Here is a 27784-nt window from a genome sequence, read left to right on the forward strand (position 1 = left end):
AAAGTGCGTAAGACAAGGGAGCAAATGGGAACTTTAGTGAAGGGCGCAAATGGGGAGGTGATAACAAGTAGTGGTGATGTGGGAAGGAGATGGAGTGAGTATTTTGAAGGGTTGTTGAATGTGTCTGATGATAGAGTCGCAGATATAGGGTGTTTTGGTCGAGGTGGTGTGCAAAGTGAGCGGGTTAGGGAAAACGATTTGGTAAACAGAGAAGAGGTAGTGAAAGCTTTGCGGAAGATGAAAGCCGGCAAGGCAGCAGGCTTGGATGATATTGCAGTGGAATTTATTAAAAAAGGGGGTGATTGTATTGTTGACTGGTTGGTAAGGTTATTTAATGTATGTATGACTCATGGTGAGGTGCCTGAGGATTGGAGGAATGCGTGCATAGTGCCATTGTACAAAGGAAAAGGGGATAAGAGTGAGTGCTCAAATTACAGAGGTATAAGTTTGTTGAGTATTCCTGGTAAATTGTATGGGAGGGTATTGATTGAGAGGGTGAAGGCATGTACAGAGCATCAGATTGGGGAAGAGCAGTGTGGTTTCAGAAGTGGTAGAGGATGTGTGGATCAGGTGTTTGCTTTGAAGAATGTATGTGAGAAATACTTAGAAAAGCAAATGGATTTGTATGTAGCATTTATGGATCTGGAGAAGGCATATGATAGAGTTGATAGAGATGCTCTGTGGAAGGTATTAAGAATATATGGTGTGGGAGGCAAGTTGTTAGAAGCAGTGAAAAGTTTTTATCGAGGATGTAAGGCATGTGTACGTGTAGGAAGAGAGGAAAGTGATTGGTTCTCAGTGAATGTAGGTTTGCGGCAGGGGTGTGTGATGTCTCCATGGTTGTTTAATTTGTTTATGGATGGGGTTGTTAGGGAGGTAAAGGCAAGAGTTTTGGAAAGAGGGGCAAGTATGAAGTCTGTTGGGGATGAGAGAGCTTGGGAAGTGAGTCAGTTGTTGTTCGCTGATGATACAGCGCTGGTGGCTGATTCATGTGAGAAACTGCAGAAGCTGGTGACTGAGTTTGGTAAAGTGTGTGGAAGAAGAAAGTTAAGAGTAAATGTGAATAAGAGCAAGGTCATTAGGTACAGTAGGGTTGAGGGTCAAGTAAATTGGGAGGTGAGTTTGAATGGAGAAAAACTGGAGGAAGTGAAGTGTTTTAGATATCTGGGAGTGGATCTGGCAGCGGATGGAACCATGGAAGCAGAATTGGACCATAGGGTGGGGGAGGGGGCGAAAATTCTGGGAGCCTTGAAGAATGTGTGGAAGTCGAGAACATTATCTCGGAAAGCAAAAATGGGTATGTTTGAAGGAATAGTGGTTCCAACAATGTTGTATGGTTGCGAGGCGTGGGCTATGGATAGAGTTGTGCGCAGGAGGATGGATGTGCTGGAAATGAGATGTCTGAGGACAATGTGTGGTGTGAGGTGGTTTGATCGAGTAAGTAACGTAAGGGTGAGAGAGATGTGTGGAAATAAAAAGAGCGTGGTTGAGAGAGCAGAAGAGGGTGTTTTGAAATGGTTTGGGCACATGGAGAGAATGAATGAGGAAAGGTTGACCAAGAAGATATATGTGTCGGAGGTGGAGGGAACGAGGAGAAGAGGGAGACCAAATTGGAGGTGGATAGATGGAGTGAAAAAGATTTTGTGTGATCGGGGCCTGAACTTGCAGGAGGGTGAAAGGAGGGCAAGGAATAGAGTGAATTGGAGCAATGTGGTATACCGGGGTTGACGTGCTGTCAGTGGATTGAATCAAGACATGTGAAGCGTCTGGGGTAAACCATGGAAAGCTGTGTAGGTATGTATATGTGCGTGTGTGGACGTATGTATATACATGTGTATGGGGGTGGGTTGGGCCATTTCTTTCGTCTGTTTCCTTGCGCTACCTCGCAAACGCGGGAGACAGCGACAAAGTATAAAAAAAAAAAAAAAAATATATATATATATTTGTGTGTGTGTGTGTGTGTGTGTGAGACGAAGGGTATTCGAGTAATTAGTATTCGAATAGTTTTTTCCTATTAGCCAGCCCCGTAGTCTATAGGTTAGCATACCTGCCTCGCGCACAGGGGTCCCGGGTTCAATCCTGGCTGTTGGAGCTTTGTATGTTCTATGAAGGTCCGCGTTCATATGCACTATGTTCGTATATATATATATATATATATATATATATATATATATATATATATATATAACTATAAGGCAGGTGACCTTGCGTGGAGGCAGGTGAGTTCCTTCCGGGTAAGGTAGTGTGACGGTGAGGTCGCGTCATAACCACACATTTGACACGTGTCTTCAAGGTTCTGATCCTGTGGTGGCCGCCCCTCGCTGCAGGGGGTGACGCCAGGCCTGGTCTCACCAGGACCGTCCCGGTCGCCCGAAGCACTGCTCCCGGTAGGAAGATCGACCTTAAGTGAATCGGCTGTAAAAGAGAAGAAAAAAGATTTAGCACTAACTTCCCTGCCTGTGACGTGGCCGCTTGATGACGTCATCACTTTCCTTGCCAATGACATCGTTGCGTGTGACTAACGATGACGTCACTTGAGTGCTTACGGAAATGTATTTTCACCATATTTTGACCAGGATGGGGTGGGAGGCAGCACACCTTCCTCCTCCTCCCCCCGTGGTGTGTTGGGAGGCATTTATCGTCGTCCTGATACTGTGAGAGGCAGTATTACTCATGTATGACCTCATCCCGACGCATGATTTGCATGTTGGCGTGTGACATAATGACATCAGCCAGGGAGACGTGATTGCTCACAGAGGATCTGCCTCGCTCTGGAGATAACGTATCTCGACACATGCTCGTGATTGCATCTCTCAGAGATAAGAGAGTTAACGAGAGTTACCTTGAGACAGTGAATGTCTTAAGTTTAGAACGGCAGAGACCAGGCGAGGCAGCCGCTATATAGGCCCTAGGAGAGGCAGCTGCTGTACAGGTCCTATGAGAGGCAGTCACTGTACAGGTCCTAGGAGAGGCAGCCGCTATATAGGCCCTAGGAGAGGCAGCCGCTGTACTGGTCCTAGGAGAGGCAGTCACTGTACAGGTCCTAGGAGAGGCAGCCGCTGTACAGGTCCTAGGAGAGGCAGTCACTGTACAGGTCTTAGATGAGGCAGTCACTCTGCAGGTCCTAGGAGAGGCAGCCTCTGTACTGGAATGTTTGGATAAAAATCTTTACCAGAATTAGTGAGTGAATTTCGGAGCTTCAATTTAGATGTTCGAACGGTGACTCGTTTGAGCCGTAGCTTCAAAGATTAGCAGCCTCGCTAATGATTCTCATTATATGTAAAGACTGTTATGATAAGTGTGGTTGGGAATAGTTATCAAGTTCGGGCTAAACAAATGGTTTCAGCGAGGCCCAGAGTGAGCCATCTCCCCTGTCTTGTGAACACAAGGTGATTTAACAGCGCGCGTGATACGAATCAAGATTCGGAGCTTCGTCATGGTAGGAGAGTGGGAGGAGGCGTCCGGATACTCAGTCAGTGTCTGGCTTGGCGCCAGAGCCCAGGGGTCGGTAAGATGAAGCCGACCTAAATAATCATAGTAAGAAATGCAACGCGAACTGACGGCGCCAAACGAGAGAGAGAGAGAGAGAGAGAGAGAGAGGCGAAGGTGGTGAGGAGGACGTTCGAACTTCCCTCTTCATACAGGCTTCGGTTCCACAGCTTCGATGAGCAATTGAAAATACACGAGAATAATGTACGTCACAAAGATTGTCACATATTACACGTACATTTGTTGTACACATTCGGACAGAGGCAGGAGTCTGTCATAACTGGTGCAGTTTTATTTTTCCCACGAGAAGGTCGCGCGAATTTCGTGGCTGGCAAGACCAGCAGCAGCTACTGCAGGGATTCGGACGATGATTACCTACACTGGGATGACAGACGTAAACAACGGTGATGTGGGTACCCATTTTTAAGTGTCGTCGGGAGGGAGGGAGGGAGGGGCGATTTGGGGTGGGGGGGCAGTTCCAATTTGCTGTGATGACCACGTTTGAATTAGTGGCCTGTGATAACGTCTGAGTTAATAGTCTGTGACAACGTCTGAGTTAATGGCCTGTGACAACGATTTGGCCAACGTTCTGTGACAACGTTTCATTAACGGCGGGTGTCGTGAACGTTTTTTTTTTTTTATTGCCACTGAGGAAATGATTAATAACGACTGAAAATGGAGAGTTTGGAGGAGAGGGAGGATCTGCCTCACTTGTGGGTAGGGACGAGGCTGTGTGGGAGAGCCGACCCTCCCTCCTGATCCCTTCAGCCTGTGGTCACCTCACACCCCACCCTCATAACATGACCCCCACCTGTACAGCACACAACCTCAACCATGCAACACCCAACCCCACCTTTAGAACCTCCCCCCCCCCCACACACACACACACATGGTAGCCTCAGCATTATTTTTATTGCATCATGATCTATCATCTATTATCACTATCTTTATGCTCTAGTTGTTAAGTAATTACATCATTATCTATCATCTATCATCACTATCTTCATATTGTGATTGTTAAGTAATTGAACCCAGGTGGGTATAGAGTGTCAGGCACGGGTGTGTGTGTGCAGCCAGGGGAGTTTGTGGCGGTGTGGCCAGGAAGTGTGTTGTAGTGTGGCCAGGGGAGGGTGGCATTATGGCATGGGGAGTGTGGCCACGAGAGTGTGGCAGTTGTGGCCGGGGAGTGTGGCATTATGGCCAGGGGAGTGTGGCAGTTGTGGCCAGGGGAGCGTGGCATTATGGCCAGGGGAGTGTGGCCATGAGAGTGTGGCAGTTGTGGCCAGGGGAGCGTGGGAGGAGCGACCTCCTTCTGGGTAAACACTCCACTCTGGTCCACCTTGAGCCCCGGGTGTTTCCTCTTGGCTCTGGCTCAGGTGGTTTTGATTTCCAGATAATCATCACAACCATGTTATGCGTACCTGGAGTTGTTCTATGACCTGGAGTTGCTTGTTCCTTCATTTCTTCCAGGCTACGCTGAGCAGTAGCTCCCTCAAGGGTTCATGAGACAGTGGTTCGAGGCTTCATGAGGGTCATAACAATGCTGTGTCTGTCTGGAGTTGTTGTCCTTAAAACACAGATACTTCTGACTTGGCCCGAGATGTGGAAGACACCGCCAAACAGTGGTCATGTCTCTCGAAGGCTTCAAACACTCAGACATTTTCTAAGACTTTTTTCTTAAAATTCTTCTGGTTTTTGCTCAGCGAAAATCTCAAAAGTTTTTCGACGGTGTCGCCTCTGGCGCTTGGGTCTGATGCACGTATTTCTCTAACTCGAAAATTGGAGATGAGCGATGAATGTAATTTTCATCTTGGGCGTGCAGGGCAGTGTGGTCTGTGGTGCGGTAGAGAAGGATGAGGACCAGAACACATACGGGAAAGTGTAACTCGTACATGGCTCGGGGCCGCAGTTTCATGTCGAATCGTTAGTGTGCGTGTGTGTGTGTGTTGATTGATGAATAATTTTTAAACCAATCCATTGTATTTCCATTTTCCATTGGTAGTTATATTCTGGCTGTGATGTGAATACTTAATGCTGTCCTGCAGCACCCCCTCCCAAGCTATGCTGCTCCCAGCACCCCCTCCTCAGTCATGCTGCCCCCAGCACCCCCTCCTCAGCTATACTACCCCAGCACCCCCTCCTCAGCCATGCTGCCCCCAGCACCCCCTCCTCAGCTGTGCTACCCCAGCACCCCCTCCTCAGCCATGCTGCCCCCAGCATCCCCTCCTCAGCTATAGTGCCCCAGCATCCCCTCCTCAGCTATAGTGCCCCAGCACCCCCTCCTCAGTCATGCTGCCCCCAGCATCCCCTCCTCAGCTATAGTGCCCCAGCACCCCCTCCTCAGTCATGCTGCCCCCAGCACTCCCTTCTCAGCTATACTACCCCAGCACCCCCTCCTCAGCCACGCTTCCCCCAGCATCCCCTCCTCAGCTATAGTGCCCCAGCACCCCCTCCTCAGTCATGCTGCCCCCAACACTCCCTCCTCAGCTATACTACCCCAGCACCCCCTCCTCAGCCATGCTGCCCCTAGCACCCCCTCCTCAGCCATGCTGCCCCCAGCACCCCCTCCTCAGCCATGCTGCCCCTAGCACCCCCTCCTCAGCCATGCTGCCCCCAGCACCCCCTCCTCAGTCATGCTGCCCCCAGCACTCCCTTCTCAGCTATACTACCCCAGCACCCCCTCCTCAGCCATGCTGCCCCTAGCACCCCCTCCTCAGCCATGCTGCCCCCAGCATCCCCTCCTCAGCCATGCTGCCCCCAGCACCCCCTCCTCAGCCATGCTGCCCCCAGCACCCCCTCCTCAGCCATGCTGCCCCCAGCCCTCACCAGGTATAGTGTCGTGCAGCCTCACGAGCCGTGCACCTTCCTGGGTCTGTTGTCGCTCCATCGTCCTCATGCCACGCCTCTTGTCCTCCTCCCCACCGCAGGGCTCTGAGGTGACGTACATCTACTCGTGCATCCTGCTGGCTGCCGTGCCCCTAGTGTGTGCGGGCGCTGGCTACGCCACCGTCAAGTTCCAGAACTCCCGCCGGAGGCACTTCAAGACCAAGCAGGAGGAGAATAATAACGGGCGCAGTGTGGACAAGATGATGGTCAAGGAATGGCTACACCAGGTGCGTCTCCTGCTCACCCTAGGGTTACCTACCTCAGGTTACTGGTAATACCACGTACGTCCTCTGGTAACGGGTTACCTACCTCAGGTTACTGGTAATACCACGTACGTCCTCTGGTAACGGGTTACCTACCTCAGGTTACTGGTAATACCACGTACGTCCTCTGGTAACGGGTTACCTACCTCAGGTTACTGGTAATACCACGTACGTCCTCTGGTAACGGGTTACCTACCTCAGGTTACTGGTAATACCACGTACGTCCTCTGGTAACGGGTTACCTACCTCAGGTTACTGGTAATACCACGTACGTCCTCTGGTAACGGGTTACCTACCTCAGGTTACTGGTAATACCACGTACGTCCTCTGGTAACGGGTTACCTACCTCAGGTTACTGGTAATACCACGTATGTCCTCTGGTAACTAGGGTTACCTACCTCAGGTTACTGGTAATACCACGTATGTCCTCTGGTAACGGGTTACCTACCTCAGGTTACTGGTAATACCACGTATGTCCTCTGGTAACTAGGGTTACCTACCTCAGGTTACTGGTAATACCACGTACGTCCTCTGGTAACTAGGGTTACCTACCTCAGGTTACTGGTAATACCACGTACGTCCTCTGGTAACTAGGGTTACCTACCTCAGGTTACTGGTAATACCACGTACGTCCTCTGGTAACTAGGGTTACCTACCTCAGGTTACTGGTAATACCACGTACGTCCTCTGGTAACTAGGGTTACCTACCTCAGGTTACTAGTGACAGGTTACTGATAATACCACGTAGGTTACTGGTAATTTTCATCTGTTGAACAGTATCATGAATTATCTAATAACTTTTTTCGTGGTAATTTCCATTAGTATTAATTACCGAATTACATTTCGGGTTAATTTTCATGGGTTTAACAGTATCATTAATTACATGATTAAATTTCGGGGTAATTTCCATAAGTTGAACAGTATCATTAATCATCTAATTACATTTCGGAGTAATTTCCAGCGGTTGAACAATGTCAATAATTACCTAATTACATTTCATGTTATTTTCATAGGTTTAACAGTATCATTGATTACATAATCACATTTCGGGGTAATTTTCATTAGTTGAACAGTATCATTAATCACCTAATTACATTTCAGAGTAATTTCCAGCGGTTGATCAATATCAATAATTACCTAATTACATTTCATGTTAATGCTCATAGGTTTAACTATCATTAATTACATAATTACATTTCGGGGTAATTTCCATAGGTTGAACAGTGTCATTGATTGCCTAATTACATTTCGGAGTAATTTCCATCAGTTGAACAGTGTCACTGATTACCTAATTACATTTTTTTTTTTTTTTTTGGGGGGGGGGTAATTTCCACCAGTTTAACGTCTTAACTCGCTTGTAACCTGTGGCTTTCCCACCCCAGAACTACAAGCGTATCGTGAAGGTGAAGTTTGGACCCAACCAGGAGATATCTACCGTCAATCGTAAAGGTGAGAAGATGCGTAAGGTTCCGCTGAGCTCCGTGGACACGCTGGTGGTGGAGGTGACGCAGGACCCCCGCAGGAAGCCCATGGTGCTAGTGCGGCCGCCCAAGGACCACGACCTGGTGCTGGAGTTCGACACGGAGGCCGCGCGCCGCAAGTTCCTGCACAAGCTGGAGCAGTTCATGCACACGCACAAGAAGGCCGTCGAGAAGGTGGACACGTACAAGGAGCAGATGCTGGCCAACGCCGAGACGAAGGAGCGCCGCCAGAAGCGTCTGGAACACTTCTTCAGGGAGGCGTACGAGCTGACCTTCGGCCTCAAGCCGGGCGAGGAGAAGCGCAAGCTGGAGGAGGCCTCCAATGACGTCATCATGGTCATGCGCACCTCCCTCTCCAAGAAGGAGTTCGCCGGAGCCCTGGGCATGAAACCGGACGACATCTTCGTCAGGCGAATGTTCAACATCGTGGACAAAGATGGCGACGGCCGCATCTCGTTCCAGGAGTTCCTGGACACCGTGGTCCTCTTCAGTAAAGGGACGACGGACGACAAGCTGCGCATCATCTTCGACATGTGCGACAACGACCGAAACGGCGTCATCGACAAGACGGAGTTGTCCGAGATGCTCCGCTCGCTGGTGGAGATCGCCAAGACCAACACAGTCAGCAACCAGGAGGTGAGCGGTTGTGAGCCCCCTGCCCTGGTACTCCTCCTCTAGGTCATCAGTGTAGTGCAGGTCATCAGTATAGGGCAGGTCATCAGTATAGGGCAGGTCATCAGTATAGGGCAGGTCATTAGTATAGTGTAGGTCATCAGTGTAGTGCAGGTCATCAGTGTAGTGCAGGTCATCAGTGTAGTGCAGGTCATCAGTATAGGGCAGGTCATTAGTATAGTGTAGGTCATCAGTGTAGTGCAGGTCATCAGTATAGGGCAGGTCATCAGTATAGGGCAGGTCATCAGTATAGGGCAGGTCATTAGTATAGTGTAGGTCATCAGTATAGGGCAGGTCATCAGTGTAGTGCAGGTCATCAGTATAGGGCAGGTCATCACTATAGTGTAGGTCATCAGTATAGGGCAGGTCATCAGTGTAGTGCAGGTCATCAGTATAGGGCAGGTCATCAGTATAGTGTAGGTCATCAGTGTAGTGCAGGTCATCAGTATAGGGCAGGTCATTAGTATAGTGTAGGTCATCAGTGTAGTACAGGTCATCAGTATAGGGCAGATCATTAGTATAGTGTAGGTCATCAGTGTAGTGCAGGTCATCAGTATAGTGCAGGTCATTAGTATAGTGCACGGCATCAGTGTAGTGTGGGTCATCGGTATAGTGCAGTTCATCAGTATAGTGCAGGTCATCAGTATAGTGCAGGTCATATAGTGTAGGTCATCAGTATAGTGCAGGGAATCAGTGTAGTGCAGGTCATTAGTATAGTGCAGGTCATCAGTATAGTGCAGGTCATCAGTATAGTGTAGGTCATCAGTATAATGTAGGTCATCAGTATAGTGCAGGGCATGTGTAGTGCAGGTCATCAGTATAGTGTAGGTCATCAGTGTAGTGCAGGTCATCAGTATATAGTGTAAGTCATCAGTGTAGCGCAGGTCATCAGTGTAGCGCAGGTCGTCAGTATAATGCAGGTCATCAGTGTAGTACAGGTCATCAGTGTAGTGCAGGTCATCAGTATAGTGCAGGTCATCAGTGTAGTGGTCGTCAGTATAGTGCAGGTCATCAGTATAGTGCAGATCATCAATATAGCGCAGGTCATCAGTGTAGTGCTGGTCATCAGTGTAGTGCAGGTCATCAGTGTAGCGCAGGTTATCAGTATAGTGCAGGTCATCAGTGTAGTGCACGTAATGAATATAGTGCAGGTCATCAGTATAGTGCTGGTCATCAGTATAGTGCAGGTCATCAGTGTAGTGCAGGCCAGTATAGTTCAGGTCATCAGTGTAGTGCAGGTCATCAGTGTAGCGCAGGTCATCAATATAGTCCGGGTCATGAGTATAGTGTAGGTCATCAGTGTAGTGCAGGTCATCAGTGTAGTGCAGGTCATCAATATAGTGCAGGTCATCAGTGTAGTGCAGGTCATCAGTGTAGTGCAGGTCATCAGTGTAGTGCAGGTCATCAATGTAGTGCAGGTCATCAGTGTAGTGCAGGTCATCAGTATAAGGTAGGTCATCAATACAGCGCAGGTCATCAGTATAGTCCAGGTCATTAGTATAGTGTAAGTCATTAGTGTAGTGCAGGTCATCAGTGTAGAGCAGGTCAATATAGTGCAGGTCATCAGTGTAGTGCAGGTCATCAATATAGTGTAGGTCTTCAGTATAGTGTAGGTCATCAGTTTAGTGATATTATTATTATTATTATTACTATTATTATTATTATTGTTATTATTGTTGTTGTTGTTGTTGTTAGTAGTAGTATTGTTATTAATGTATCTGAGATAGTACAGGCAGCTTTATGCCCCAGTCAATATACAATACACCGTAAGCCAAACCAGGTACCCAGTACTCGACCAACCCCGAGGGAAGGATGAACAGCTAGGTAGGCTTTGGGTTTATTATCCTCTCCAGGATTCGAACCCTGGTAGGCCTGATGTTGGTACAGTCCGGACGAAAAGAAGGGAGAGAAAAGTGTTACATGTGATGCGCTTCAACGTTCTGGCTCTGAATGAAACGAAGTGGAAGGTGGGAAGATGTTAGAATGGCCAGGTGATGCTCAAAAAGCACAGTGTTGGGTGAAAGGACAAGAATGAGAGAAGGGCGGCACGTCTGAGGGAGGAGGAGTTTGAGGGAGTGTCGGAGACGACGAGCAGAGGAGTTCATGATTACTGTTTGTTCGAATGAAACTACACGACGAGATGTGGATCACTTAGGGAAAAGCGAGTGACTTTTTTTGGGGGGGGAGTAAATATGGTGGTAGGGAACTGAGTGTAAGGGTGGGTGATGTGTCAGTCAAGGGTAAAACTGGGGGACATGGGGTCCCGGTGCAAATTAAAAAAAAAAAAGTGGAATTGTAAGCTGAGAGAGGAGTGGCTGAGCAGGGGCACTTGGTTTGAAAGAGTGACTCCGTAAGTAGTGTACACGGATGAGTCGGGGATTAACGGGTAATACTATACTAATTCACAAATGTGCAAAGGAGAGGTTGTTGGATGTGAACGTGTTGAGAGGGGACGGCATTCATCTCTAGTAGAAAGTATGTGGCGAGTGTAGGAATAGAGGGAATAGCTTATGTGCGGAAAAAAAAAATGGTAAAAACTGAGCGAGCTAAGAAAAGTACGCAAAGATAACAAGAGAGGTTTCCTACAGGAACATATGGAACGAGAGGTGTAGAAACTATTGTGGGGAAAAAGTGCTTAAACGTGCTTAAGTGTGTGTCATGCGAAGGTTGGGATGTGGATGCATGAGCAAGGATAGCGAGTGGCAGAATGAGAAGTTGGATCGCTGTTAAGAAAAGAAAGCGAGGTGTACGGACGGCATCAGCGGGGAAGAAGTGCATGTGAATGGGAGGAATACGTGAGGAAGCGTCAGGAGGTCAAGAGAAAGGTACGAGATCTGAAGAAAAAAAAAAAAGAGGGCAAAGTAGAGATCGAGTGAGAGAATATCAGTGACCTTGAGAGAGAGAAGTAAAAACATGTTTGGAAGGTGAATAGTGCGCGGACAAGCGAAGAAATTGGGGCGACAGTGACGGAAGCAGAGTAGGAGGAAGTGGTAGGAAAGGAAATATGCGATGATGAAAAGACGATGGAAATTCTGAAGGACTGTTGAATGTGTGATATGAGAGGTGGATGTGGATGGGGTGATATGGAATGAGATGGCATGTAGGATGAGTGTAATCACGAATGCCATGCTGACAGTATATGATTCATAGATGTTTGAATGTAAACTGGTAGGTAGCTCTTAGATGTTTACATGTAAACTGTAAACGAATGTAGTGCAGTAGATTGCTCTAAGATGTTTACATGTAAAGTGTAAACTATTCTGGTTCAGTAGGTAGCTATTAAATGTTTACATGTGAACTGTAGACGATGCTCACGGGCCGGACTGACCTCGAGTGTGTTGCTTGTGGCACAGGTGGAGGACCTGATCGACGGTATGTTCACGTCGTCGGGCATCGACCACAAGGAGTCGCTCACCTACGACGACTTTAAGCAGATGATGCGCGAGTACAAGGGCGACTTCATCGCCATCGGCCTCGACTGTAAGGGCGCCAAGCAGAATTTCCTGGACACCTCCACCAACGTCGCCAGGTGAGTCCTGTCTCTCCCCCCAGCTTCAGGGGTTATACTTAACGGCCTCTTGCTAGTGCCACAGGGGATCGGGATGGTTCTAGTCACAGGGAACGAGGGAAACTGTTCTGAAGCCACATGTGACGAGGATGATTCTAGCGCCACGGGGGGAACTGTTCTGTGCCACACTTTTTGAGCGGCTGGTGGTGTGTTGGTGATTGTGAGGACGTGTAGAGCGGCTGATAGTGGGAGTGGTGTGAAGACGTGTTGAGTGGCTGGTGGTGGTGGGAGGACGTGTCGAGCGGCTGGTGGTGGTGGGAGGACGTGTCGAGCGGCTGGTGGTGGTGGGAGGACGTGTTGAGAGGCTGGTGGTGGTGGGAGGACGTGTCGAGCGGCTGGTCTGTAGATAGTTGGGAGGACGTGCTGCTGACCGGATGGTGGAGAGGCAGCACTCAGCCAGGCCAAGGTCCTGCACGTTCCTGCTGCTCCTGCTTTACTAACCGTCCAACCTGTTGCTGCTGCTGCTGCTCGTACCTGGTCCACCCTTCATCTGCTGGTGCTGCCACCTGGTGGCATCCTGCCCTCACTGACTCCTGCTGGTGTTGATGGCGTTTGATGCTGGTTCCTGCTTTATGTTGCTGCTGTCATGTTGGTCCTGCTGCTTGCTTCATGTTCACTGCTGTTGTCTTGGTGATACTGCACCTGTTAGTGCTGTTGTTGCTGCCTCTGGTGTCAATCTTGTTCCTGCCACCAGCGCTGGAAGTAGCGCTGCCAATGGTGTCAGTCTTGCTCTTGCCACCACCTTTGGAAGTACAGCCATTGGTGTCAGTCTTGCTCCTGCCACTAGTAGTAGTACACGCGCTAGTGTCAGTATTATTACTACCACAAATACTGCCACTGGTGTCAGTTTGCCCGAAGGAGGGGTTGTTATTGTAAGCTATTTGTTGTGTTGTGGAGGATGCAGTTTCTCCTAAGGAATTCCTGTTGGAATATGAGCGTCAGTGTGTCGGGTGAGTCTGGCTCTGGCTACATCATACTGCGTGCCAGTATATCTGAAGACGTTGTTTGGCCTCTGTAGGAGAGGAGGGAGCGACTGGTGAAGAGTGGTTCCCATAAGAGGTGAGGTTGTATCGGCGGTGACCTCGGCTGGTCTGGGCTATAGTTTCTGTACCATGCTACACTTACGTCAACCGCAGTGCACCCCCTCCCACACTACCTTCCCCCACCACACCCCCTAGTCTCTCATCCGGTTCTAAACAGGCTATAATGACGGGGTTGTGAAAGTAGGCCTATGTTTGCCTGGAAAGTAACCGCAGTTTGTTCATGGTCTGTGATGGGTTTCGGCAGAGTCCTGGTCGTTAGTTACTTTCGGAGAATGACCCCAGTCGTTGACTTTGGGTCGTACTGGCCATGACCGAGCTGTAGGGTCACGGTGCCTGAGGTTAATTGCCATAGTAAGGTCATACCGTCAGGCGCCTGCCTCCGTCCGTTCCTCCGACATCTTTGTTCCATCGTTTCCTCACCTGCAACTCGCCGCTCGACCGACCCCATCACACAGTCTTGTTCCCTTTCCTCCTTCTCCTCCTCCTCCTCTGCTACGAAACTTGCCCGTACACTCTCCTATGCCACACAGCTTGCGCCCTACACTCTCCTCTGCTTCATAAATTGACCTTACATGCTAACTTGCCGCGTCACTTACCCCCTACTAGTCTCCCCTGCCACGCATCTTATAACCCCCTACTTTCTCCCCTGCCGCATCATAACGTTCTACCGTCTGCCACGTCGAACAGTCTGGTGTTCCTCCTCCCCACTCAACAGACTACAGTTGTTCAGAGAGAGAGAGAGAGAGAGAGAGAGAGAGAGAGAGAGAGAGAGAGAGAGCTGCCCGAAAGGTACATGGTTAGATACCTAAGATTTGGTAACGTTCGGGAGATATAACCAGAGTCTGGTCACGTGATATCGAGATGAGCAAAAAGCCAACAAGTAACCGAGCAAAAAAGCAAATACTGCAATAGTCAATTATGAGGCCTAGTGTTGTGGGTAGTGGTGGTCGGTGGGGCGCCGCAAGGTGTTGTGTGTTGTAATAGATGTGGAGGAATAGGCAGCAGAGTTCGGTCGGTGTTGTAATGGGTATGAGGAATAGGCTTGATGGTATCTCATAACCATGGCATTGAGGCTGAGTGACGTGGCTGCACAATGACTGGAAAGTTGAGCTTTGGAAGTTGGAGGTAAACTATTATATTTTGGTGGAGGAGGAACTGAGAGTGTGAAGGTGAAGAATGTGAGGAAAAATGGTAAGGAAGTATAAGGGTAGTGAGGGGTAGCTTTTTCATGGTAGACAATCATTATAATGTCTGTGGGAGCTGCAGCAGCACTTAATCGCTATGACTGACCACATCACACCCACAGTGAGGTCATTATCACGGGAGTTTTGCATTAAACATTACATAGAACTGGTGGAAAAGATCCAGTAGAACACATGACAATAGTTGGTGCCATAGTTATGAAAGATGACATATTTGGGGAGGAGGGAGGGCCTTGGAGCCTTCCACGTTAGAGAGGCGGTCAAGGGTGGACGTGGTAACCACCTAACGTTCTCTACTTTTCTGGTAAAGAAATGTCTTATTATTAGCTTCTTTGTATCCATTTGCGTTCTCTCACGTAGTGCATCTCGACATAGGGCTACTGTGTGTCAACTATATGTCTTGCTGGTCTCTGTCTACTTGACTCGTGTGCAATCAAGGTAAAAATGCCTTCATCTTGCATTCCAGTATTTTGATGGTTACAATTTCTGTTAAGGTAATGAAGGGATGTTGGGAATCTTAATATATGAGTATCAAATCCTTTGTATTGTGTTAATGATAATCTGTCCGTGAAATACTTTAATTTTGTGTTTAGCTTTAGATTATGGTCAGACATATGATAGTGGGGAGCATGAATGCCCTTGATAGGCAAATTAAAAGTGCACGTCTTATCAATATGTAAGCACTTTGTTGTATGAATTATTGCTCATAAGATCATGAGGTCTCTTGTTACTATTTTCTACAATATTATTTTACCCAACACCAGAAGCTCCTGCAACTGTACACTGAAATATATATTGCATAACAGTCAGAGTGTAAAATATATTGATGATGTTTTTCCAGTCGGCTTATACAATCTGTCATTACCTATAATTTCATTTCATTCCCCAACAGAATGACCAGTTTCCACATTTCTGAGATCAGGGAGAGGAGTCGTCACTGGATTTTAAAGAAGTACGATTCTTTAGCCACATTCTTGGAAGAAAACCGTCAGAATGTGTTTTACCTTTTTGTCTTCTATGTCATCACCATTGCACTCTTCTGTGAAAGATTTATACGTGAGTATTTCTTAAATATGGAGTTGTTAGGTAAATTTGACCATACTGTACAGTGATTTAATATCACACACTCTCTTCCAGTCTCTCCTTTGTTCAGCATCACATTGCTAGTACTCTAATATAGTTTTTTTTTTTTCTCTCAGAGACCCAGATTTCTTGTAACTCCTGTCAGTAGCTGAACTGTCTAATGATGTTTCCATTAATTTGTTATACACCTTTATCTATAATGTGTAACCATATTAACATTTCATATTAAGATTTTGTGCCTGTTCCAACTTATCATGCCTTTGACCTTGAATCTCCTAACATTGATTTCATTTGGCTCAGGATTTGTATCATTGTAATTGTATTTCAGTGTTTCACCTACTGTTCTCAAAACTCTACAAACTTAAAAGAATGCTCCAGCTATCTTTAAGTTCAATCAGGAGGCCATAACATCCTTTGAACCTTAAACTGGGCTTTTCTCTTTGGCTTAATTGTATACTTCACGTTTTCAATAATTATTAATCTGGAGCAACTCATTAACCAACATGCTCATGTTCAGACTTATTACCAGCACCTTGGATTCGTTTTCGTCTCTTACCCCTCATGCTGTAATTAAAGAGTTTCACCCTTGCAGCATCTGCTTCTTCCAATTTCCTCTTCCTCCTCTCCTTTTCTGCCCCTTTTTATTCAAATGCCCATCCAGTTCATGTCAGTCCTCTTTCAGCTCTTAACCTCCTTCCTCTCTCTAACAACTATTCATAACCCATCTCAGCTTATATCTGTTCCTCCTCCCATTCCTTCATTCCCCTTCTTATTGTTACCTGATTTTTATCGTAACTTTTCTGTATGATACAGAGTTATGATAAAGTATGGCCATTGTTTTTGATGATATTCAACCAACAGCATTTTTTGTGCAGACTAATTTCATGAGGGTAGTTTATGCAATAGCTTTGCTGAATTATAAAAAGGTCTGAGAAGTTTTTACAAGGCAATCTTTTCACCTTGGATATAGGTTGAGCCATAGAAGTGGGTATTGTTTGCATTAGGAATTTTTTCAAGTACCTTCATGTCCCAAAGTAATTATGTGAGTAGATTACACTGTATAACATGTTTACTTTTTTGTTCCTGGATAATGTGTTATTTTCTAAATGATAATGTCTAAAAAGTATAGAAAATGGCTATTAATCCCTTGAAACTTTGCCTTAGTGATCAGGACACTGGTATTTTGAAATTTACATATTTTTCAGAACATTCTTGGTAGATTTAGTGCTGATAAGCTGATATAGAACTTTTTAGAAGTTTCCAGTAATAAAAATGGTATTATAAATATAAGGGCCATAAGCCAACCAGTTCTGTTTAGATCTAGCTGCCTCAGTGTATACATAACATACATTTTTCTGAGATGGCATGTAGAGGCTGCAATCATCCAACAGATGCATTTTGCTATGTCTGCGACCAATTTATCAAAACAAGAGTGAAAAATTACTCTGTGGCTGCATCTGCTAAGATGTACGAGGCCTGCAAGGCATATTTCGGCATGCCTATCGGGGATCAAGACAAATTTTGGGAACCTCACTTCACCAGCAAGCACTGCAAAAAAAAATGGTAGGTAAGATAGACAATTGTTACTCTTTTGGATGGCAGAATTCTGTTTAAAATTTTTTTAGAATTTTCAAAATTTGAAAAAATAATTTTCAGTTTAAATGAAAAAATGTCGTATATGGAATATGTCTAGAGAATCTCTTTCACGTTAGTCATAGGTGAAATAGATTTATAATTGAATATATTTTTTATAATTGCAATTTTATATTGTTCTTTTGCAGAATGGTATAGAGGGAAAAAGAGAGCCCTGTAGTTTGCTGACCACTCAAGGAATTATTACTTCTGCATGGAGGACCCCTCCAAACGTTGGACTGGCAAGAATGCACCTGCTATCACGTATCCAGACCTTTACTGCACATAAAATTAGGCCTTATGATACAATTGGTCACAGTTGTAGATAAGGAGTCTGCAGCCTTCAAGTACCTTTAATACTTCTTCCCCGAGCTGTCTGAGGCAAAGGTCAAAGCCAGTGTCTTCATCAGACCACAGATAAAGAAAATCCTGGAGTGCAAGGAATTCCCAAAGAAGCTCACTAGGAAGGAGAAAGCAGCCTAGTGTTTGGAGCTTCCTGGGCAATCAGAAGGCTGAAAAGTATATGGAGATTGGTTGAGACTGTGGTAAAGAATTATGGCGAAATGGGCTGCATCATGTCCCTCTTCATAAATTCAAGAACAAGGGAGCATATTTGGAGGAGCAAGGCTAGTGCTTCCACTAGATATACTGGACTTTAAAGTGCCACTACCAAGGAGCATATGACAAGAACATAGTAGGAGAATATATTTGGTGTCTGATTTGTGAAAGTGATTTACAGTACAATTATAAACCTCGAAAAACTATTCTTAAATCTTTTGTGGTCACTTTTGTTTAACATTAGTGGAAATAGATGTTAATTTTGATTCATATGTTGTTTCTATCATTTGAATAAAGATGTGCAAATTCACCTGTTGCCCAATTGGAAATGGGTAGACTTCAAAATATCACTGTCCTAGTCATAAAAGCCAAGTTTGAAGGGAATAATAGCCTTTTTTTCTACTTTTTATGCATAAGTAATTAAGAAATACAACTTACTACCCAGGAACAAAATTGTGTTACATAGTGTTATGTTAAAAATAAGATATTTAGCTCCTCTTAAGCATTCACAATATCTTAAACAATTTACTGTACTGATCTTGATCTAGAGGTTGAATTCCCATTGTACAAAATTGGAAACTTCCTATGATGAAAGGGAAGTGATTAGGGCTTTTTAAACATCAGTATGATACCTTGTTTCAAACATGCATACTGCCTAATACACTGAATCCTACAATCCAGATTACTCATTCATGGCGGAGCACACCGATTTGAGACATATCATGGGTGTGGGTATTGCCATTACCCGTGGTGCTGCGGCTTCCCTATCCTTTTGCTACTCCCTCTTGTTGCTCACCATGTCAAGGAACCTGATTACCAAACTCAAGGACTTCAGTTTTCAGCAGTACATTCCCCTTGACTCACACATACAGGTTGGTTGAACAAGCAGTTTTGTTATTCAAGATATGGTAGTCTCTACAATTATGACCTTCCTTTTTATGGATTATTTTGTATGGAAAATCTTTACAATAAGATCTTATAAGAAAGACTGAAGTAGGTTTCATATTAGTAACTTTCATGTGTTAGAGATAAGGTACTGTATTTGACAACCTACTTGTACTTTGTTGTACTTTATGCTCTCAGATCTATGATGCAACTATTCATGTACATCTCTCTCTGAGTTTTGAAAGATGTGTTAGCTGATCAAGCAGAAAATATCTAGACTGAGACTTAGCCTATATCACAAGTTACTTTCTTTACTTGAAAAAAGGACTGTGTATGCGGAATTATCCAAAAGCACCTCACCTGCTTTGCATCATCCAGTCTTTATCTGCTTAAGCTACCCATCTAAGCTACCTATCTGTCTGTATCTCTGACGCCTGCTCCAATTGAAACTCCCGCAAAGGGATGGCCACAGTGACAGAGTCTCGGTAACTAAAGAACTCCACTGCTGCTTCTTAGCCTTTGTTGCCTCACCCTTAACAGGCCACTGGCAGAGGGCAAGTCTTGTGCAGTGTTTGCAGAGGCTCCTACGTAATGTTCCTAAAGATTACTACTATCTGTTGTTTCTACTTACTACTTCTATCTAATACTCCAGCCTAAATGCTCCTACCCACTACTTCTGTCTACTGCTCCTACCATTTTGCCAAAAGGCAGGGCTAGCACATGCTGCTCACCACAGGAAAAGTTAGTTATGAAGAATGAGGTGCGTGAGTTAAGTGTTGTCAAGTATTACATATGACAAGGAGAGATTGTATGTTTGTGAACAGAATGCCAGTAATCCACCTGTAGGTAAGGCAGAAAGAAAAGACAGCTACCTGGGTCACATGAGTGCAACTTGACAGCTACTAAAGTGCTGGCTCTCCAAGCAGATGTCACTAACTCTCCTGATACCCAAGCAGGTTAATAACTTTATGCATTCATGATGTATTTCCAATGCTGAATCAAATAGCAAGCTACACATAGGACTGTTGTACGCAACTGTAAATTATTGTAAATAGAATAAGAACTACCTTCGCGAGTTGGCCATGTTGAGTAACCATTGCATAAAGATGTCTGTGGTAGTAAGTAGTTAGAAAAGCATGCACAGTAGGATTTGTATAACTTTTTTGTACAATAGCCTAAATTTAAGAACGTTTAATGCAGGAGATAACTCGGTCATCTTGTAGCTAAAGATAATCATATAGAGGAGGTGCAGCCATAAGAAGTCATTGCTGTAATTACTTATGTTGGCAAATTTATCAACTTATTCCCCACCTAAGCATACTAATGATGAGGTATCTTGTTCAGTTCCACAAGATTGTAGCATGCACGGCACTGTTCTTCAGCATCCTTCACTCAGTTGGACATTTAGTGAATTTTTATCATGTGTCTACCCAGCCTGTAGAAAACTTGAGGTGCATGACCCAAGAGTTGGCATTTTCCTCTGATAAGAAACCAACTATGGGTTACTGGCTCTTCCAGACCGTTACTGGTAAGTACATGATCTTTTATTTTTCATATGCATTTACCACTAAGATCATACTGTGCCTCTGAAAAGGGAAATTGTATTTCATGCTTTTTTCCCATGCTTACCCTGTAGTATATGAAATATATTTCAGTGTGAAAGTTTTCTCTTAAACTGACTGATTGTTTTCTCACAGGTCTGACTGGTATATCTCTTTTCATTATTATGTGCATAATCTTCATATTTGCACATCCGATGATTCGTAGAAAAGCGTTTAAGTTCTTCTGGGCTGCTCATCAACTATATGTTGCTCTTTACGTCCTTTCTCTGCTGCATGGTTTGGCTCGACTCACTGGAGCGCCCAGGTGTGTATTATTTTTAAACCTATCTGTGAGTTGTAGTTGCTTTTCTGATGTTCTATGACTATGTTTTTGCACATTTTTTTCCTAATAGATGAAAAAATTTGTTATCTTTTCCATGCTTGCTGTTTGATTCATATAAAGAAGGGTAACACATTCATAGTCTCCTTAAAAAGAGTGTATAATAAGGAACAGACAAAAAAGGCCACATTCATTTACACTCGGTCTCTAGTGGTCATGTGTAATGCACTGACACCACAACTCCCTTGCCACATCCAGGCCCCACAGACCTTTCCATGGTTTACCCCAGATGCTTCACATGCCCTGGTTCAATCCATTAACAGGACATCGACCCCGGTATACCACAGCGTTCCAATTCACTCTATTCCTTGCGCTCCTTTCACCCTCCTGTATGTTCAGGCCCTGATTGCTCAAAATCTTTTTCACTCCATCCTTCCTTCCTCCAATTTAGTCTCCTGCTTCTCCTTCTTAGCGCCCTCCATCTCTGACACATATATATCCCCTTTGACAATCTTTCCTCACTCATTCTCTCCTTGTGTCCAAACCATTTCAACACATTCTCTTCTGCTGCTCCCCCTCCTAGAGATGACCATGATTGGGCAAGCATACCCATGTTGTGGCAGACACTTTCAAAAATAATTAAAGGGAAAGACAGTGAAAGAAACGGATAGGAAATTGCTTTCTTTAAAGAATAGACTTGGGGTGGTTAAGACTGTATTGCAAACCACTTGGGTTAACGTGAATGTAGCCTAAGACAAGGGCTATTCTTGATACAGCACCACTTCAGATACCATGTTTTTGATTGAGTATTTGTATGGTCTACCAGAAATATGTGTTACATATACCGTGCCCGGTTTTCATGACATGTATTTGATTTACTGTTGGTGCTATTGTTCATTGCTGACTGATGTGGCACCATGCCAGAGACCACACTTACTAACTCGCATATCATGAATTAAGGTACCGATTTAACCGTGACCAAGGTTAGAACTTTAAGAAAGTACAGTTCTCTCTGGCAACATAGTTTTAGATATCAGTTAGTGTTTTCTTTGTATAGTAGTCCTTCCAATTCCTGGATTGAATGAGTGTCACAGAAAAATGCCCTCTCGTTGTTGTCACATTAGCTGTAAGAGTGCTTTAGAACTGCTATAGGTGTAGCTGTAATAGTTATGTTGTAACAAGATCATTCAGATTATCACAGCTTTTATGAATTTTAGGCATGGCACTAGGTTCATTTTCAGCTGTATGTGATGCATCTTTAACCCTGAGATATAAATTGGCAAAAATTTAGCACAATTGATTAAGGAGTAAGGTCATTACAGACAGTTACCAGTACTTAAATACAAAAATAGTTTGATGATGTTGCAGCTTATACAGTATACATGTTAATTATGCTTACTAATATAATAATTTCTTGTCAGATTTTGGGTATTCTTCATTGGACCAGGCATTATCTACACGCTGGATAAGATCATTAGTCTCCGCACAAGGTACATGGAACTTGACATTATTGAAACAGAGCTTCTTCCCTCTGATGTGGTCAAGATAAAATACTACAGGTAAGACATAAAGCAACAAACTTTGGAAGAACTGTAAAGAAATTTAGTTGATGGTTATGATTATTTTTATAGATGAAAGAAAAGTTTGTTGTAGCAATCACTAAACTTCTATTCAAAGTCTTTAAAAAAATTTGGCTTGTCTTGAATTGGTAACTTTAGGATTCCAGAAATTTTAAAAGATTTCCAAAGAAAAATTAATTAAAATCTGATCAGGAAGGGAAGCTTCTTAGTTAAGAAAACTCAGTGGCATAACCAAACACTAAAACTTATGTACATTAGCATGTATATAAACTGATAGGAAAATGCATGGGTCTTTTAGTGTGGGAGTCTGTAGAGGTTGGTTTGAGATTGTATGAAAGAAAAAAGTTCAAAGTGTGAAAATAAGCAAAGTTATCAGGTTTAGAAGTAAATAGAGATTTTCAGGAGTATATATCTGAGAGGATCAGTTTAGAATTTCAGTGTGTACTGTCTTTTTGGATCTGTTGCAAATGAATATTCTTGCATCCAGCAAGAATATTGGACATTATAATGGATATTCACTTTTTTCCAGGCCACCAAACTTCAAGTATCTAAGTGGACAGTGGGTACGACTGTCTTGTACAGCTTTCCGCCAATCAGAGTACCACTCATTCACTCTCACTTCAGCACCTCATGAAAACTTTTTATCTTGCCATATCAAAGCACAAGGACCGTGGACTTGGAAACTCAGAAAGTTCTTTGATCCTCACAATTATATTCATGATGAAGAAAATCCTCCTAGGGTAAGCTGAAATTTTTAGTGGGTTTGTAGTGTTATTGTACTGTATAGCATACTTATTTTTTTATACACAGTCACCTCTCCCACCTAGGCAAAGTAGGATTCGGAACAAAAGAAAAGTGGCCTCAGTTGTACACAACTAATTTCAGGTTATGTAAGATGCATTGATATTAGGGCCTCCCTTCTGCTGCTAAGTTTCACATACTCTTCCACAGTTAACCTTGACTGCTTCATATGCCCTGTTTCATCCCACTGACTGCACTTTACACCCTGTATGCCACAGCATTCCAGTTCATTTTATCTCATGTATGCCTCTTGCCTTCCTAAATGTTCAGGCCCTGACACCCAGAAGATTCCATCGTTCCATCAGGCCCTGACACCCAAAAGATTCCATTATTCCATCCTTCCATATCTTTCTTGACATTACCCTTCCCTTCCTCCCTCTACTTCTAACATATAGATTACCTTGGTCAGCTCTTATCTCTTGCACTGTTTTTCCTCATACGATCAGTCTGCCTTACACCATGTATTACTTGGGCATTTAAATTCCAGTACATCCACCCTCTACCATTCTCTTGAATTTAGGGTTGAAGACTTGCACCTATGTTTTTAAACATACCCATCTTTGACCTAACAGACAGTGACCTTTCTTTCAACCCAAGACCTTAACCTCCTCTCCCACCTTATGACTCAATCTTGTCTCTGTGATTCCATCTACTTCCTTGTCCATTCCCAGTAACCTAAAGCACTTCACTTTCTCCATACCCTCCCCATTCTAACTTGAACTCAAACCATCCTCACTCATTCCAAGTTGCACTATGTTACTTTTTTTATTTCCCCATATTTACCCTCAACTTTCATCTCATCACATACACTCTCAAATTATCTTGAATGAATAAAACAGAATTAATGAGGATATAATTAATGCCAACAGTATATATAAAGTTGAGTTGTTGTATGAGAGGAGACACTGTTCACAAGATAAGGTCCCACGAGTGTAAAACTCCTTCCCTGCACAGTGCAAACCGGTAATTACAAGTTTCTGGAGATTCCTCTTTAGTCTGCCTTAAGGGCTGCATTATTTGCAAATGCAACTGAGTCCTCTCCATTGCTCCCACATTCCAGTTAGACTGCATTCCTACTCATTAGTGTAAGACCCTTCCATTCACCTCCCTTACCACCCTATCCATAAGCAGATTGAATAACTATAGTGACATCACACATCCTTGATGCAGACCCACCTTCACCAGGTACTAACCCTCCTCCCTTCCCATATTCACATATGCTTTACTCTCCTGGTAAAAACTTCTCATAGCATTTAGTAACTTGACCTCATATATTCCTAGTACTTTAACATGACCTCTCAATCATCCCTATCCTATGCTTTAACCAGATGCACAAATGCTATATAGTTAACTTTTTTTTTTCTCTTATTCTTAAATATTTATCATACAGAATCTTCAAACCAAACACTTGGTCCACACATCCTCTACCTCTCCTGAAGCCACCCTGCTATTCTTCTGTTGCATGTTGTGCGCATACCATCACCTCCATTCCCAAGCTCCCCACATAATTTGAACACTCAATTTTGTCCCCCTAGCCTAAATAGAAGGGTACTGTTCATGCATTTCTGCCAGTTGGGCATCTCATATTGGGCCTACATATATTGTAATGATATCTCCTGCATTTTGTAGGTGAGAGTAAATTCTTTCTTCTTTTATCATTACTTTCTTAAAGTAGGAAAAAAAGCAGCAGCCATGCGTGGATTTTCCTGGGGTTCATTTATTTGTTCCTAATTTTCTTTAATTGCTTGCTGTTTCCTGCCTTAGTTTGGTAAAATCAGGAACAGATGAATGACTCTTTGAGAAAATATCATTTGAATATCCTTCCTCTGTTCCTAAAATGGACAGTTGTTGTGGGGGAGTTAATTGGGGGCTGGGCTATTTCAGATAAAGATAATAGTGGAATGTTTAGGGAAGCATTTTGTATTTACAGGTGGAATGAGTGAAGACTTAGTTCAGACATGACAAATCACCCTACAATGAAAAAGGTAGAAGAAAGAAGCACTTATAGATTAATAAGTGTGGAAGTCCATGTGTCACTTTTAACAAACTAGGCATGGGATGAGGATGTTTATGAGTGATTTCAGAGGCTGTATAGACCTGGTCTAATCCATGGATTTGGAAATGGAGATAATGATGATAGCACAACATGAAAAATAACTGGCACTTGGAATTCATTAAAGCTGAAAGTAGTATGTACAAATAATTTGAATGCTTTAAAAACAAAGCTGAGCCAATCTGTGTATGAGGAGCAGGGCAGTATGGGTGCTCATGTCCCACTGTACAAGTAGAATTCTTCCTGTTAATACAGCAGATGTCATGAAAAGTGTGACAATGAAAATGCATTTCCACAGATTCGTCTTGAGGGACCATTTGGTGGTGGCAACCAGGACTGGTACAAGTTTGAAGTGGCAGTAATGGTTGGAGGTGGCATTGGTGTTACACCCTATGCTTCAATTCTTAATGATCTTGTGTTTGGTACCTCTACAAATCGATACTCTGGAGTTGCATGTAAAAAGGTTTGAAATTATCCATATATTGTACAGTAGTTTATGTTGCCTCATATTGGCATTATTGTTAACTACATATTTGTTTCATTGCAGTTATTTATTAAATTGTAGATACTTCAAGTTAGTTGTAGTCTTTCATGAAAAAATTTTGTTAGTCAATAAGTCGATATGTGTTGCTTGTATTTATATATATTTCATCCATTCATGGTACTTTGATTATTTTTACTAATGATATCTCAGAGTTGCATTTTCTTATTGATTGGTAGATTTTTTGTTGCTTTTTGAATCATATGAAATATGACTGACAAGTTTTACTTGAATTTATGGAACAAAACATTTTCTTTAGTTGTTCCATTTAATTTTCCTTCCGAATTATTCTTTAACACCAAAAAATACATACATATCTTTTGACAAGCCATATATTTATCTTATCAAAAAGAAAAAAAATATGTGTATATTAAAGTAAAGTTTGATTGTTTTATAGGTGTACTTTTTGTGGATCTGTCCAACGCATCGTCAATTTGAATGGTTTATTGACGTATTGAGAGATGTTGAACGCAAGGATGTTACAAATGTGCTGGAGATGCACATATTCATCACTCAGTTCTTTCATAAGTTTGATCTTCGAACTACTATGCTTGTGAGTAATATCAAATATCTATTATTTTGATGTAATTTTGGGGCTATCAGAACTAGAAAGTCTTTGAAAAGTTTCTCCACAAAACATCCACCTATGAAGTGTACCTGGATGACCATAGGCAAGCTGGTTGAACATTACAATATCTTGTGTGATACCCTGCCAGAAACTGAAATTACTGCCAAATAATAGTGCGTCATCCTTCCTATTGTGTGTGTGACTAACAATTTCTTGTAATTTTTTTTTTTTTTGTTCTTTTTGTAAAAGGCTTCAGTCATAGACAAGAGTTGTCATTCATGCAAGGCCATAATTGCAATATGAAAAGGTTTAAAAAGGTAGAGAAGCAAGAAAAAATTATGAAAAATTATTTAAGAGAAACAGAACAGAAAATGTTTTTTTTTTAAATGGGCATGTTTTAGCTTTTAGGAAATAATGAGAGGTAATGAGAGTAAAACGAAGCTCAGGGGTAAAGGGGAAGTGTGGCTTGGGAATGTCTTGGGAGTAAAGTCAGGGGTTAGTGAGAGGACAAGAGCATGGGAAGGAGTAGCACTACTCCTGAAACAGGAGTGGTGGGAGTATGTGATAAAGTGTAAGAAAGTAAACTCTAGATTGATATGGGTAAAACTGAAAGTTGATGGAGAGAGATGGGTGATTATTGGTGCATATGCACCTGGGCATGAGAAGAAAGATCATCACAGGCAAATGTTTTGGGAGCAGATGAATGAGTGTGTTAGTGGTTTTGATGCATGAGACCGGGTTATAGTGATGGGTGATTTGAATGCAAAGGTGAGTAATGTGGCAGTTGAGGGAATAATTGGTATACATAGGGTGTTCAGTGTTGTAAATGGAAATTGTGAAGAGCTTGTAGATTTGTGTGCTGAAAAAGGACTGGTGATTGAGAATACCTGGTTTAAAAAGAGAGATATACATAAGTATACGTATGTAAGTAAGAGTGATGGCCAGAGAGCGTTATTGGATTACGTGTTAATTGATAGGCACGCGAAGAGAGACTTTTGGATGTTAATGTGCTGAGAGGTGCAACTGGAGGGATGTCTGATCATTATCTTGTGGAGGCGAAGGTGAAGATTTGTAGAGGTTTTCAGAAAAGAAGAGAGAATGTTGGGGTGAAGAGAGTGGTGAGAGTATGTGAGCTTGGGAAGGAGACTTGTGTGAGGAAGTACCAGGAGAGACTGAATACAGAATGGAAAAAGGTGAGAACAAAGGAGGTAAGGGGAGTCGGGGAGGAATGGGATGTATTTAGGGAAGCAGTGATGGCTTGCGCAAAAGATGCTTGTGGCATGAGAAGTGTGGGAGGTGGGCAGATTAGAAAGGGTAGTGAGTGGTGGAATGAAGAAGTAAGATTATTAGTGAAAGAGAAGAGAGAGGCATTTGGACAATTTTTGCAGGGAAATAATGCAAATGAGTGGGAGATGTATAAAAGAAAGAGGCAGGAGGTCAAGAGAAAGGTGAAAGAGGTGAAAAAGAGGGCAAATGAGAGTTGGGGTGAGAGAGTATCATTAAATTTTATTTATTTTTTTTTTTATTATACTTTGTCGCTGTCTCCCGCGTTTGCGAGGTAGCGCAAGGAAACAGACGAAAGAAATGGCCCAACCCCC

General features: G+C 43.6%; 1 protein-coding gene across 2 annotated transcripts in view; it reads left to right on the forward strand.

Annotated features, from left to right (window-relative positions):
• Nucleotides 1–27784, forward strand: part of Duox (dual oxidase) — a 489286-nt gene that overhangs the window by 447735 nt on the left and 13767 nt on the right. For both annotated transcript variants that reach the window (XM_071669735.1, XM_071669734.1), the window contains exons 13-23: nt 6417–6602; nt 8021–8755; nt 12145–12320; nt 15497–15660; nt 18559–18749; nt 20107–20290; nt 20460–20628; nt 22065–22202; nt 22753–22963; nt 25376–25540; nt 26016–26171. In XM_071669735.1, coding sequence (XP_071525836.1) covers nt 6417–6602; nt 8021–8755; nt 12145–12320; nt 15497–15660; nt 18559–18749; nt 20107–20290; nt 20460–20628; nt 22065–22202; nt 22753–22963; nt 25376–25540; nt 26016–26171 — 2475 coding nt within the window. The remainder of the gene's footprint in view (nt 1–6416; nt 6603–8020; nt 8756–12144; nt 12321–15496; nt 15661–18558; nt 18750–20106; nt 20291–20459; nt 20629–22064; nt 22203–22752; nt 22964–25375; nt 25541–26015; nt 26172–27784) is intronic.

Source organism: Panulirus ornatus, chromosome 14 (genome assembly GCF_036320965.1).
Source record: "Panulirus ornatus isolate Po-2019 chromosome 14, ASM3632096v1, whole genome shotgun sequence".
In the NCBI taxonomy this organism is placed as follows: Eukaryota; Metazoa; Arthropoda; class Malacostraca; order Decapoda; family Palinuridae; genus Panulirus; species Panulirus ornatus.